The sequence below is a fragment of the Alosa pseudoharengus genome, unplaced genomic scaffold (genome assembly GCF_046254945.1).
Source record: "Alosa pseudoharengus isolate Yale_2024_CS ecotype anadromous, Long Island Sound unplaced genomic scaffold, YU_APseudo_1.1 YU_APseudo_1.1_scf_9, whole genome shotgun sequence".
Taxonomy (NCBI): domain Eukaryota; kingdom Metazoa; phylum Chordata; class Actinopteri; order Clupeiformes; family Clupeidae; genus Alosa; species Alosa pseudoharengus.
This window is the reverse complement of record NW_027468881.1, coordinates 7,419,616-7,432,880: the sequence shown is the minus strand read 5'-3', so window position 1 is coordinate 7,432,880 and position 13,265 is coordinate 7,419,616. Positions and strand designations below refer to the sequence as shown.

Sequence of the window (13,265 nt, the reverse complement as noted above, 5' to 3'; positions counted from 1 at the left end):
CAGGGTATATCACGTTGGTGGTTTAGGGATTAACTTGGGTGAGTTAGCTCACAGTTAGTGGTAAACCTAAGAGCAGAGCACACTGGCTTTATTTAGTTTGGAGAATGAAGCCATACCCAGATTTGACACTGATTGACATACCTTAAATACATTCCTGGTTTGTCATCTTTTGGTTAACTTTTTAATTTAGAGACCCAAACTCTCTTTATTTGTTTAAGCGACATGTTGTGGACTTGTGTTTTACGGAACTATTAGAATGGACCAAAGAAACTAAAGACTCCCAGATCTCATTATAACATTTCTAAATGACCTCAACACTATTGCACAGTTATTTTTTAGTGGAGAACTTCATTGCCATTGCTCTGGTTCAGCCAAAACAAATGCCCTTAGAGGCCTGTAGTCATGAACTATGATTGATGTGGTGCTCTCTGATTGGCCAGTCTGGAGGAAGTGGTCCCCTGGGCCGTCATTCATTTGTTAAGTAAGGCACATGGATATCATTATTTTTCCATGGACCTGTCAGTAAATTTATACCTTATTCCAGTAACCATTTTTTGTCTGGATAATTTGTGACACTGTCTGTTATTCTAGTTTTGTTGTTTTGAACATTTGTTTTTGGATGCATTCAAACAAAATCTAGACATTTGCTCATTTTCATGCCAACTGGAATGCCTCTATAAAAAGGGGGAGATCTGTAATGATACACTTTATACAGTTAGACTATTTGCAGCATTGCCACTTCATCCAAAAATGCCCACTGTGTGAGATAATGGTACAGAGTTTCACATACAGAAGTTGGATCTCACCCAGTTTTCTCTTAAGCACTTTAATCATCATTTTCACATTGTTCATTGAGACACAAGAGAGTGCTTTTGATCTCGAGAAAAACAAGTGAAATATGCACGATGATGAAATCTTGGCAAAAGACACAGGCTCGCCATTTTTATTAACCTTGCAGCTCGAGCATGAAGAAATGTTAGCATTAGCTGAGCTGTTTGGCGGGCGGGAGTGAAAGCTTGGCATTGTGGGGAGAGGCTCCCAGTAATTCTTAGGAACGGTTCATTAGAAGCGGCACTAGAAGCAGCACACATCTCCCGGTCGGGCCCAAGTCGCTAAATCTTGTTAGTAAGGTGCCTACCCCTGCAATAAGCAGCCTGATGCATTTGTGTAATTTGGTTTAATGATGTAGATTGATGGGGCAACCGTAGTGTTTATTAATCAGAGGGCTTCCAACTGATGATTAATCTATTTTAATTGTGTAAGTCTATTACTGGGTTCATGTGAAATTTTACTTGCAGAGGTATTCTCACCTAAAATGCATCCGTTGGGGATGGTGAGGAAATTAAGTTATATGCCATAAAAAAGGTGACCTATTCTTCTTTGTTTTCTTTAAACAAAGATAAATATTAAAGTGAGAAGAAAATCCATCATGTCATTGATTCGATTGCTTAGAAACAGACAATCATGTTCTGAGGTCCAGGATGTCACCACCAGGAAATTGATCTTACCTCAATGATGGATTCAACAAAGGGCCAATGATTCTCCTTTTATGGGTATAAAGGAATGTTTTGCCCTCTGTGTCAAATACTCATATTGAGAGATGCAGTATGGTGACAGTATTACGACTGCATCATGGTTCTGATTAGTAGATGACCTTTAGCCCTGCAAGGTCGAATGGTTTTGTACAGCCACAGTTGCATGACATCAGTTTTCCCATTTCTTTTCTTTTCTTTTCCTTCAGCTCCACTCTATAATACAGAACACGATTTTCTAAAGAATAAATGTGGGTGTGTGCTTTTTTGGAACAAAAAGCCTTTTTACTTCCCCATTCATGTTCACATTTCCCCTGAACCTCATAGAAAGAGAGAGAGAGAGAGAGAGAGAGAGAGACAGAGGGCCAGATGTATGTACATTTGCGAACGTAGCGTTATCAGCGTCATGGACACACCGCAGATTGCGAACGCTGTCAGACCCAAGTTTCCGTCGTATTTATCAATCGTTCAAGCCTTAGTGTAAACTGCGCCTTTCTCTCCCTTTCTCCACCCATAAACGCAATTTACGAACGTCCACAACTGAATGGCAGCGCCTACATACAAGCGCAGTTGAATGAAGTTAACTGATGACAACATTAAAAAGAATCAAACGTTTAGCGATCATGAAATAATACCATACATGATATGATGTAAACAAGCAGGGAGATAATGAAGATCAGTAGTTCTACTCAAACTACTTGTGCACGTAGGCTATGGAAGATTGGTCAAATCTAGCAAGTAGGAAAGTTTAACTGAATGACGTGAAAGTGAAAGTAAGACATTCGAAAAGCCAACGAAAGTTGAGGTTGCTTTTGGTAGTACAAATACTTTCACCACAAAAACTGGTGCTCTAACTAGCTATTCTGTTGTCTTTGAAAGGTTCTCTTATTGACGCATTGAACTGCAATTTGGATTAACACCTGCTTTTACAAGGCGGAAGTATTTAGGCGCAGAATAGACGTGCGCTTTCAGGAGTGTCTTTGTAGATACCGCGGAACACATAGGCGCTCTTTACTCTTCTCCTCCCATCTTTTTACGCTAAACTCCCACTTTCCCCTAGCCTGACGAGCCAGACCCACATTAAAATGTAGGGTCTGGGCACTCACCGTTCGCAGTGCTCAGTCCGAGCGGCGGGATAATCAGTTGTCTTTCAAATTCCCTCTGCACGCAATAGGACAGTGGCAGCGCTGAGTCCCATGCGTTTCCCACCAGCGTAGCTAGTTGGCTAGTTCAAACGTTTGCCAACTTAATAAAAGCTTAACTCGTGTCACACTGTTCGCTAACAGCAACATCCATCTTATTTGTTTTCAAGTAGCAGGGAATTCAAGCCAAACCGTTGCAACTCTGCCATCAATCAATGTTAAGCCCACCTAACGACTCTATACACGATTTCATTGGCCTGATTGAGTTTCGATTTCTGGAGCTCACAAGCCAACGGAGAGTTGCTAGACTAGCCCTGGCAGCAAATGTAATTAGGGGCGCGTCTGGATTTCTAGGCTAACTTTCCCCTGGATCCTTCCATGAATGCATATGCATGACATGACAAACGCAATCTGCCACTTTCAGCTCCCGCAACAGGCAGTTTGCGCTTTTACATCATTGCGGCCTGTTTGTATATACCTCGCAATGATTTTACACGCACATTGCGAAACAAATACACCTGAAGTGGGTGCAAAAGCGTTATTACATCTGGCCCAGAGAGAGAGACAGAGAGAGAGAGACAGAGAGAGCGAGAGAGAGACTTTTTTCATATTGGACATTTTCTAAAGCACTGTGACTCACTTGCTGTTGTTCAGTGTCACACTTCAACTGGGTTTGGCCAGGCCATTTGAAGATGTCTGAGATCTGACAGGTTGTGGCAATGTCAGCAAGCTGGCTGCCAGGCAAAATACACTTCAGAGACAACGGCCTTCTGGAGTTGGGTCTGTTTGGTTGTTTGACTTTCTGAGCCTGCTGCAGAGTTGGTTTAAAACAAAACCTTGGGCACGCCTGGGCAAATAAAACAACAACTGTTACTTTTCGAAATGAAAAGGAATTCATACAAACAGACTAGCAAACATACATTAGAAGTTAAAAATGCATTAATGTATTGCATGTCTTCAAATGTTAATGCTGTTTATCCATTCATAAACTGTAATTGTGGCACACACCAAGGGGTACTCAAACCTTTGATCATCTGTCTGATGATCCACTCTGAGGGTGAAATGTTAGTTTCATTGAACGGCCATTGCTGAAGGAGAGACTATGATTGTGAAGACTCTTTGTGCGAGCTACAGTGGTTGTTCAATGATGCATTGCAATGATGCAAGTCATTCTGTAGATGCACCACTGATGACACAGTAACACTGCGAACCAGTAGAAACCTTTACAGATGTGAACGTCTCATCAGACGCCAAGCTCCCATCAGAGAACGTGCACCATCACCCCATGCTGTGCGTCGGCTTTGCGGAGATGGCAGTGGTGCGATAAATAATATTCAAATATGAATTAAACCTCCAGGCCCATCGTCCAAACCGCCATCTCGTGCACTTTCACGGCGCTGGCGCTGGTGTCCAGTTGTGCTTAGTGATGCAGAAAAGCGAGATGGATACGTGCTGAGTCAGCGCTACCTGCCCCCGCCTTGGCGAAAGATGTTCCGTCTGTAATCAAGCCTGTGTTTGGAGTCGCGGGAATCATCCACGCTCGAGTTGTCAGGGCTGATTTCCTTCTGCTTGGACGGGAAGCTTGAAAAGGGGCAAATAGGCAAGCGGCCGTTATTACATCTGCACACACAGAATAGGAAAGAAAAGGCCCAGCAAAAACTCTACGCTCTATAAACCACAATACATGGCAATTTTAACCTGTAACCCTGTGACCATGTAGCAGACACACGATATGAAAGAGAAGGCCTGGGAACCCTGACACACATTCTATACTAGACCATGAATCTTGTGCTATTGCTACTGTGCCACAGTGGCCAGTGGACAGCCAAGGCTTATACAGCATAATACAGAATGCAATAGCAACGCACGATTGACTGGAGACAGAATCCAACACACATTACAAGCTGAACACAAGGTCCTTAAATGGCCCTCTGTATACTACAGTGCATTGCCATTTTGACTTGAAACCAGATAACACACTTTTATGGAAATGTACTGTACTTCCTTATTTTGCATCAAGCGACTGCTCTTATGGTAGCAGAACCCTTAATTGTCTTCGAGCCCATGCCCAAATTTATATTCCCCACAAATTCCCTGGGAAATGTAGGGTTTTAGTTTCACAGTCGGAGCTGGAAGTCGGGATTGGCGGAGGCAGGGATGAGATGAGATTACAGGAAGCTGGAGAGGTCTGAAATCTCTTGCCGTCTCAGGAGATTTGGGACTCTGTCGGATTTTTTTCACTGGAGCCCGCAATTTACTTGCGAGAAGCTCTCTACCTTCGATGGGAGCTGGCATTTTATACAAAATAAAAAAAAGACTCGTCAAACTCATGTTTGCAGCAGGCGTGCGATTGGTCCAAATTTGAGCCGGAGAGGGAAGAGGAAGAGGTAGGGGAGGGTAGTCTATTAAAATTCACCAGAGTGCTGCCATGCCTCGCTGCCTACAAGAGACACCACAGATATTCCAACTCCTGAACACTGTCAAGTTATGAGCCTGTCCTTCCCCTAAGCTTAGTCATGTCTTTTACCTGCATGTTTACAGTTGTTCATTTAGTTGATGTGTAAGTCCCAGTTGACAAGTACTTGACAAGTATGTCACTGACTACATCAGTATGTGGGTTCAGTTACCTTGGAGAAAAACCCATGGTCGTGTTGTCCTGGGACCTTCTGTCAGTTGAATGGTGGTGAACAAGTGCTATGCGCTGATCCGTATTTGGCTTGTGATTGAAACAAAACAAGATGGATCCTCAACATGTTTGGAACAGAAACAATTTATTTCTAACAAATGTACATAATGTTTTGCATTTTTTATTCTACACTTCCCTTCCCTCTACATTGATGCACCATGCTTTTAATATACATGGCTGACAAGAGGGCCTGTTATGGCGACAGTGTTTTAAATATTCATGCAGCAGTTAACTGCATCTTGTTAGTTTACCACAACATGACCTATTTTGAAACCCTGGCATACACAAGATTGTGCAACAGGGCATTGCTGAACTTTTAAGTCTATGAGCGTAAGTATTTTTGCCAAAATGGGCTCGATAAGGTTATTAATAATTCCTTATTTGTCTAGTCTACATCCATATACACAATACTGTAGGCAGTCTGTGGTGTTGATTTCTTTTGTATTCAGTTTTAGAATTTCAAGGTTTTTTATTTCTTTTTCTTTCTTTGACGTAGGATGCGAAATGAGCTTTGCAAATAAGCCGAATACCTTTAGCCTTGTTTTGCAGAGACACATTGGACACGAGTTCAGTAAATAAAACCCTTATAGTGTGTGTTCATTCCAGTCAAGATTCTCCACCATTCCACCATCACTGCCCATCGATTTGTAATATTTTAACTGACAGGTCACGGTCTTCTCGTCTCTATATGCATGGTGTTATAAAAGGAACGGATATTGTAGTAGCAGCATGCTGTATAATGCCATTGTGATTGATTGCCCAGTCTCCTCTTAGTGCTTCTCAAGGTGCGGTGTGGGGGGCCCTGGTATCTACTCGAGGGATCTCACTGACTGCTATTTGTTTTGACATGGAAATTAGGTTATATTTCAAAAGACAATTCGGAGCTGCTGAACCTTCCGTTCAGATTGATTGTTGGTTGTAATTTCAATCAGGATAATAGGGAGGAGGATTTGGGCTATGACCTTCTCCCGAGGCCAATAAATGTAGAATTCATTTACATGATAATGATAAAGGATGACTATGAATCTGCAGTGTGCGAGAAATATATGCTGTTGTTATTGTATCGGAGAGCTCTCTTTTCACTCTAGAGAGTAGCTGTGAAGTATCATTCAATTATGTAGTATAGTGTGGTTATGGTCGTAGGACTAAGGAGACGTGTTTATATTATGCGTTTTCATGAGCAAGACCTTTTCCTGACCTCCACACTGAATTGCAGAAGTGAATTGTGCAGGGTGATTGATTTGGAGTTTGGGAGGATGATGGATTAAAAGATCCCTGCCTGGTGAGTGGATTTTTTGCTCAGTTCATGGTTCTGCTTGTTTAGCTCTTCTACCATGTGAATTTCATGTATAGTAAAGCCTGTCTATACATAACTGAGCATGTATGCATTTAAAGACAGCTGAGTAGGACTGTGTTTTAATCACTCCAGAATGCATTGATGAGCATTCATTCAGCTCTATTCATGATCTCATCCTGAATGCACTGAGACTCAGTGACCCTTAATATTCTTGTTTTTTAAGAAAGATAATGCAATATCTAATATTCCATAATTGGAGTACGGTATTATCTTGATTATTGCACTGGCACTGATGTCCTTTCTGTTACTCAGCCAACACATGGATTTGAATCATGGACACTGGTTTAAATCCTACACTGTTTTGTGTGGATTAAGATAAATTCACAGATAACCTGCAGTATATGTCTGCTCCCTCAATGCCATATTGAATATTGACTTATTGTTTTGATTGTGAAATAATATGTCCACTCATCCCTCTGTCATAACGTGGGCTTTATGTATTTTAACAAGGGAGCTGTCCGTGGTTCTGATTAGGTTTTGGGCTGTGTGGCGACAAAACCAGAGGAAATGGACGCAGAGCCTGCTTTGTTCTGACTCTGTTAAGCATGAATGGTTGCTCAAGGATGTGGCAGTTTTCATTTAACAGCGGATTTAAGGCTCTGGGTTTGAATGGATCCCCTCGTCATTTACTGATGGCTGTGACCTATAGCGTCCCTGTTCTCCGCCTGAAAGGATTAGTATAGACACACCGAAATCAATGATGGGCTCATTTGTAATAACGTGAAAAGCACTGAATGTTTATTCCCAGAATGCCATGGGCCCTTTATTCCTGGTCCCTCTGCACCTATGTGTGTAAATGCATCAATATCCATCCTGATGAATTATAGGGTGATATAAACACAAACAAATGAAATTCAAGGGAACAAAAGACATGTGTTTGACTAGTGAGACACAGTAAAAGTGAAGCCTCCTCACTTAAAAGTCCTTTAAATGTTGTTTTTGTTATTGGCACTAATATATTTGAAAGTGAAATGTGTGATTCATGTGAGAGTGGTTGTGATATGTGATTGTAGTGAAATATGTGATGGATGGATTAAACAGGCTGGAAACTATTGATTTTAAGAGACCGCCAGACTCTGTGCTGTTCAAGTACATCTGTTCTTGGCATGTTTGGGTTTTTGGGGAATAAAGTTTTGCTTCCAGAAAGAACTTCGATCTCCAGCCTGACTCCTGGGGTTCCCAGTACAAGAAATCACAGACTGTGCGACAGTGAGGCTGAAGCTACTCAAGTCTTGAAATCAGACTGTGAAAATTCTGCAAAAAACAGTTTTTTTAACCAGAATACTGTCTTTTAGTGTGCGTTGACCATTTCTGGTAATATCAAAGATTGTTTTGGATAACTATTTCTTCCACCACTCCGAAATGACTTCAAAACCAAGCCTGTCATCTCAGTTTTTAATTAGTCCTCCTGCTTGCATCAGTGCTATTTTTGCTTTGTGAAATCTTCGGGGACGGTGGAGTGTTTTGTTTTGGTGGAGGGAGAAGGGGGTGGGCCAAGCCTCCACTGCCTGCCTGCCTGCCTGCCTGCTGTCTCACATGTGCAGGAGAGCAGGTAGAGGCTGGGGAGTAGCAGGCTCCCTGGGAGAGCCCAGATGGTTCCACAGCAGCAGCATTAGCCAGCAGACATCTGAGGGAACCACTTCCTCCTCCCAGGCCTGACTACGACTGCCGTAATTGCCCAAGTTTTTACCCCAACTTCTGTGCTGCTGCTGGTGCTGAAGTACAATTAATGTGCTTTCCACTCGCGTGCACACACAGAGAGACAGACGGACTTTGTTTAGTGTGTGCATATGGGCACACACACACACACACACACACACACACGTTTGCACAAAGACATTATCTGTATACACACTCACTAACATACTTGCAGAGAGAGAGAGAGAGAGAGAGAGAGAGAGAGAGACACAGACAGACAGACAGACAGACAGACAGACAGACAGACAGACAGACAGACAAAGAGAAATTCAAACTGATTATGATTAACACACACTCATTTGCGCAAAAATAGACACACCACACACATATGCAGAAGCAGAACACATGCATGCAGATTCAAACACACACACACACACACACACACACACTGTCAATCCAGAGCTCAAAGAATAGGATATTATATAGAGCATATATAAGATTTGACATAAGATGGCGTGCCCTGTGCATCACTCGTAAAGTTTACTGTTCCTCTGTGGCTTCACGGCTGATGGCACTGGCGTTCCCGCCGGGCGCAGGCTGGCGTTTACGAGGGACTCTGTGGCTTCTCCCCTCTGAGTGGCACAGCAGTCGTTTGAGAGCATGAATGCCTGACTGGACTGACTCTGCTGTTTGAGTATTGGACTGTACATTGTTTCCCAAATCAGACCTCGATGTTATTTGTTTGTTTGTCTGTTGCGTGGATGTTGTTTTGTTGGTTGTTTGTGTTTGTTGACCTCTGTCCACAATATAGGTGTTTTCTTCTAATTGTGTAGCACTAGATTAAAGCCACTGCTTGTTTAGTAGTGGGTAAAAATGTACTCTATATTGTAGTTAAGAAATAGTAGATAAATGGGCCTAGGATGATATGGCTACTATGGCAGGATTTACTGTATCTGCGGTCAGACTGAATCTTATTAAAGCCTTAGACTTCACTTGTGACCCAAGTACAAGGGTGTAAATCCCCTCTGAAAACATAATATTGGCTGCATGCCATAAAATGAGGATGAGGCTAGAACCCTGTGTCCAAAATGAGTACAATAAGTTCACTCTCCTATAGCTTTGGGCCCATGGTACTGCTGCACTATGAGGCTGACACACTGTAGCTCACATTCGGCTCCGTTTATTTGTTTGTTTTATTACTTAGCCAAGATGCTTTGTGTTCTGGGGGCTTGCAGCTCGAAGTCACACGCTGTGACGCCGACCACGCCGTGGGTCAGACGTCTCCGTAATGCTTAGCGACATTCTATGGAGGCCCCATGACTACCCAGAGCTATGGATGACTCCTCTGTTACAGCGGTTACGTAACGACACTGGGCATGTGCTTAATGCTGTCCTTTTCAAAATCATGAAAACAAACCCATAATTATCTCTTTTCTGCAGTGTTTCAGAATCGCTTAACAAATATTCTGTTTGTAATGATGTTATTATATACAGCATATGTGTGCGTCATGCTTTGGTTCAATCTGTTTGAGGGCTTTTCTGTTCTGCTCACTGACGTAGCCATATCTGACTAATGTCCCCTGGACTAAATAGAATAGCCATCAGTTCAATAGACAGCATATTTTTGGCCGGTGTCTTGGCGTCGGTGTCGGTGTCTATAGCGGTCCTCATTTCCGCAAGGAATGAATATTTCAGGCCCGCTGCCCGTTTGCAAGCAGATTCATTAGCAGAAGCACAGTCACGGTTATTAGAGTTCTGACATCATTCGTTGCCCAAAACCATGCCACCAAACGACGGACCAGTTCTAATTACTTAACGCAGCCACAGTTAATCCAGCTCTTTTTTTTCTTAAATGAGGGCAACTAATTGCTTGGTGGTAATATTCAGCCAGAGTAATCTTTGTTGTGACGTGTGCATGTGTTGTTCTGTAATTCTCAGACTCCTCCGAAGCTTTAATTGCCTGCCTGACTGCATATTTTATCTGCGTTCATAAAATGTAATTGCACAGTCACTGATTTATCTTTGTTTGTCTTCTCTTCTTCTGCCTGTGTTTACAGGTTGCAATGCGAAAACACAAAGATGGTCAGGTATGTTATGACTTCATTATGAGTGCATGCCTGTTGTCCTGCCATGTCATTATTCACCCAACATGATTTTGTTATATTGATATTTTCAGTGTTGTATTTGTGTATTACATTTTGTCACTGTTTGATAATATATTATTTTGTATTATTTTTACATTGCCTCTGAGCGGTCTGTGAGCACTTTTCAAGCCTAGATCTGCTCCAGCGATAGCTGCGGCATTCTGTTTTTGGGTAGTCTGTACGTTTGCACGTCAGTATGTCTTGTCTGCCCCAATCTCGTGAACACGATATCTTAAGCACGGTACAAGGCACGTGCTTCAAATTTAGTATGAATGTTCACTTGGACTCTAAGATGAACTGATTCAGTTTTAGAGGTCACTGTGACCACATGTATATCCCATTCTCAATCTCAATACCTTGAGGCAAGTGTGGTACAAATGTTTACGACTCCAAGATGACCATATGGATTTTTTCCCCCTTAAAATAATGTTTCCAAAATCATTTTGATGGTACATCACCATCACCATAGTCTGAGCGGGGTTGGGCAAACTGCACTAAGTAACTTTGGCTATCGGGTAGGATCACTTAACTTGAATGAACAATGAACGGTCACTTGGATGTCAACTGGTTCAACTTTATGGGTCAGATATCACAAATCAATTTTATTTCTATCCCAATAAAATCAAAACTGTAGTCATCACCTAACAAACTCTAACAACCATCCAATCAGAACAAATTAAGCCAGTCATGTGATTCCCCACCACCATACCTTAAAACATGTCTCATACAGTATAAGTATGTCATCACTTTACCCGTCCCCTGTACTACTCAGTTGGAAATACACTTTCACTGAATACGAAATCTTTCTGACCGCAAATGATTGTATGGAATCACACACATCTATGCGGACACCACAATGCACCTACAATACACTTTAGGCTTTTTGTTATTCTATTATTAGGCATGTATTACACGCCTCGCCACACCATTGTATGCTAGCCAAAACTTCACAGCTATGTGGAGGCATACCACTGCGAGGCGGTAATTCTAGTTTCAGCTGGCTTTAATTAAGTCCAATAAATAAAAGATTATGTTTTTTATGTGCTATCATTTTGATTTAATATTAATGTTATACCAGCTAACGTTGCCGGGAGACAGAAATATGTGTTTTAATTTCCCGTATCTCAGTCGAAATGACCATGGTATAGGGTCCCAGGGAGTTCATTTTTATTTCGCTTTCACTTCAGTGTCCTAGCTTAACCTGCATTGAGCACAGAGCAGATATCCCAAGCCAAGCGGCACGCTTTGTAATGGCCACATTGTGTAATTCAGTGATGCAAATGGGGCAATGCCTGGTTGAGACAGCAGACATGATGTGTTTTGAAGAGCTATCCGCCTGCAACACGTCCAGGTGTTCATCCGTGGGTCTTTCTGTATGAGGGCCAGAACTAATGAGAAAAAAAAAGACTTTTCACACTGGCAGTGTGGTTTGGTTACCTTTTGATTCCCCATGTGCACAAACCCCTGCCCGTACCTCGGAAGTGTGCGTTTGTAAGCCCAGCATAATTCCATCACGGCAAGCAGAGGTGGGATTAAAGGCACCACTCAAACAGATGGCTTTCTGTGGCCAGTGTTTGGAAATCCTCAAGAGAATACACTTCTGTAAGTAACTTTGTATGAAGTGTTGTTCCTCAGTACTGTAGACTGATTAATTAGAGGACTCCATTTACACTGTACGTTTGAGTCTGTGGCAGAGGTGTGATTTCATATTATTTTCCTAAAGCTTTCATATTATTTGGCTATGATGGGGAATTTCACCTGGACCTTACAGCATCAGATGTTTAAGTTTACCGATACAATGTCACTTAATGCAACTGAGCTGGTTAGGTGATAGCCTGCTCCTGTTGCTTGGTAAATGCTCAGTATTTTGTATGAGCCTAAAGTCCATTGAAGTTAGTCAAGGGGGTTTGCATAAATAATCTTCCTCCCTCTGGACTGTGTCCTGATGCTCAAAATGGAGAGGGGAAATAGAAAAACACGTCATGGTTAGGGAGCAGTTTCTCTCTCCACACACTAAACGTAATGATGCTGGAATGGGGACATGTTTGTGCTTAACTAACCCTCCCCCCACCAACACACACACACACACACACACTCTGTCTTCTGTCTCTATCCCTGTACAGCTAATGTGGCCTGGATGGCTTCATCCAGTCTCTGCGAAATATGTTGAAATAGGTGTGTGTGTGTGTGTGTGTGTGTGTGTGTGTGTGTGTGTGTGTGTGTGTGTGTGTGTGTGTGTGTGTGAGGAAACAATAGTGAATCGTGCCAGACTCACTGACCTTGTTTTTCCCCCTGCTCACGTCTGTGCTGGTGTGTTTGGCGTTCGTTCACACAGTCCCAGTGATGTTCCCTGAAACGCCACAAAATGCAGCTGCTGTTGGCAGACAGGGGCACTCCCTGTACCAGTCCCTCCCTGCAGGGGATCCCTAGACAGCTTAGTAAATCACAACTTTCACAAAACGTTAACAAATTACACTCATATTTTATTTACTCCAACCGCAGATGCTAAGGATTAAGGAGGCTCCCTCTCCTCAAAACGTCATTCATTCGAGATGGATTTTTCTTACTGAGAGCGAGTCTTGAGAGTGCTTTTCTCCAACTTCCTTTTCTGAGAGGGTATCTGATCCAAGGCTGAAATAGAAGGAGGGTGTATTACTGGAAAAGGGACAAAGCGGTCCAGGGGAGATGCAGCTTAACTCTGCAGAGGCAGCAGTATTTCGTTCAGAGCCACACCAAAGCTAAACCACATGAAAACTGCACACAAGT

General features: G+C 42.5%; 1 protein-coding gene across 2 annotated transcripts in view; it reads left to right on the top strand.

Moving 5' to 3' along the window:
- LOC143114890 (uncharacterized) overlaps positions 1–13,265 on the top strand; it is a 48,981-nt gene that overhangs the window by 5,678 nt on the left and 30,038 nt on the right. For both annotated transcript variants that reach the window (XM_076276730.1, XM_076276729.1), the window contains exon 2: positions 10,413–10,442. In XM_076276730.1, coding sequence (XP_076132845.1) covers positions 10,413–10,442 — 30 coding nt within the window. The remainder of the gene's footprint in view (positions 1–10,412; positions 10,443–13,265) is intronic.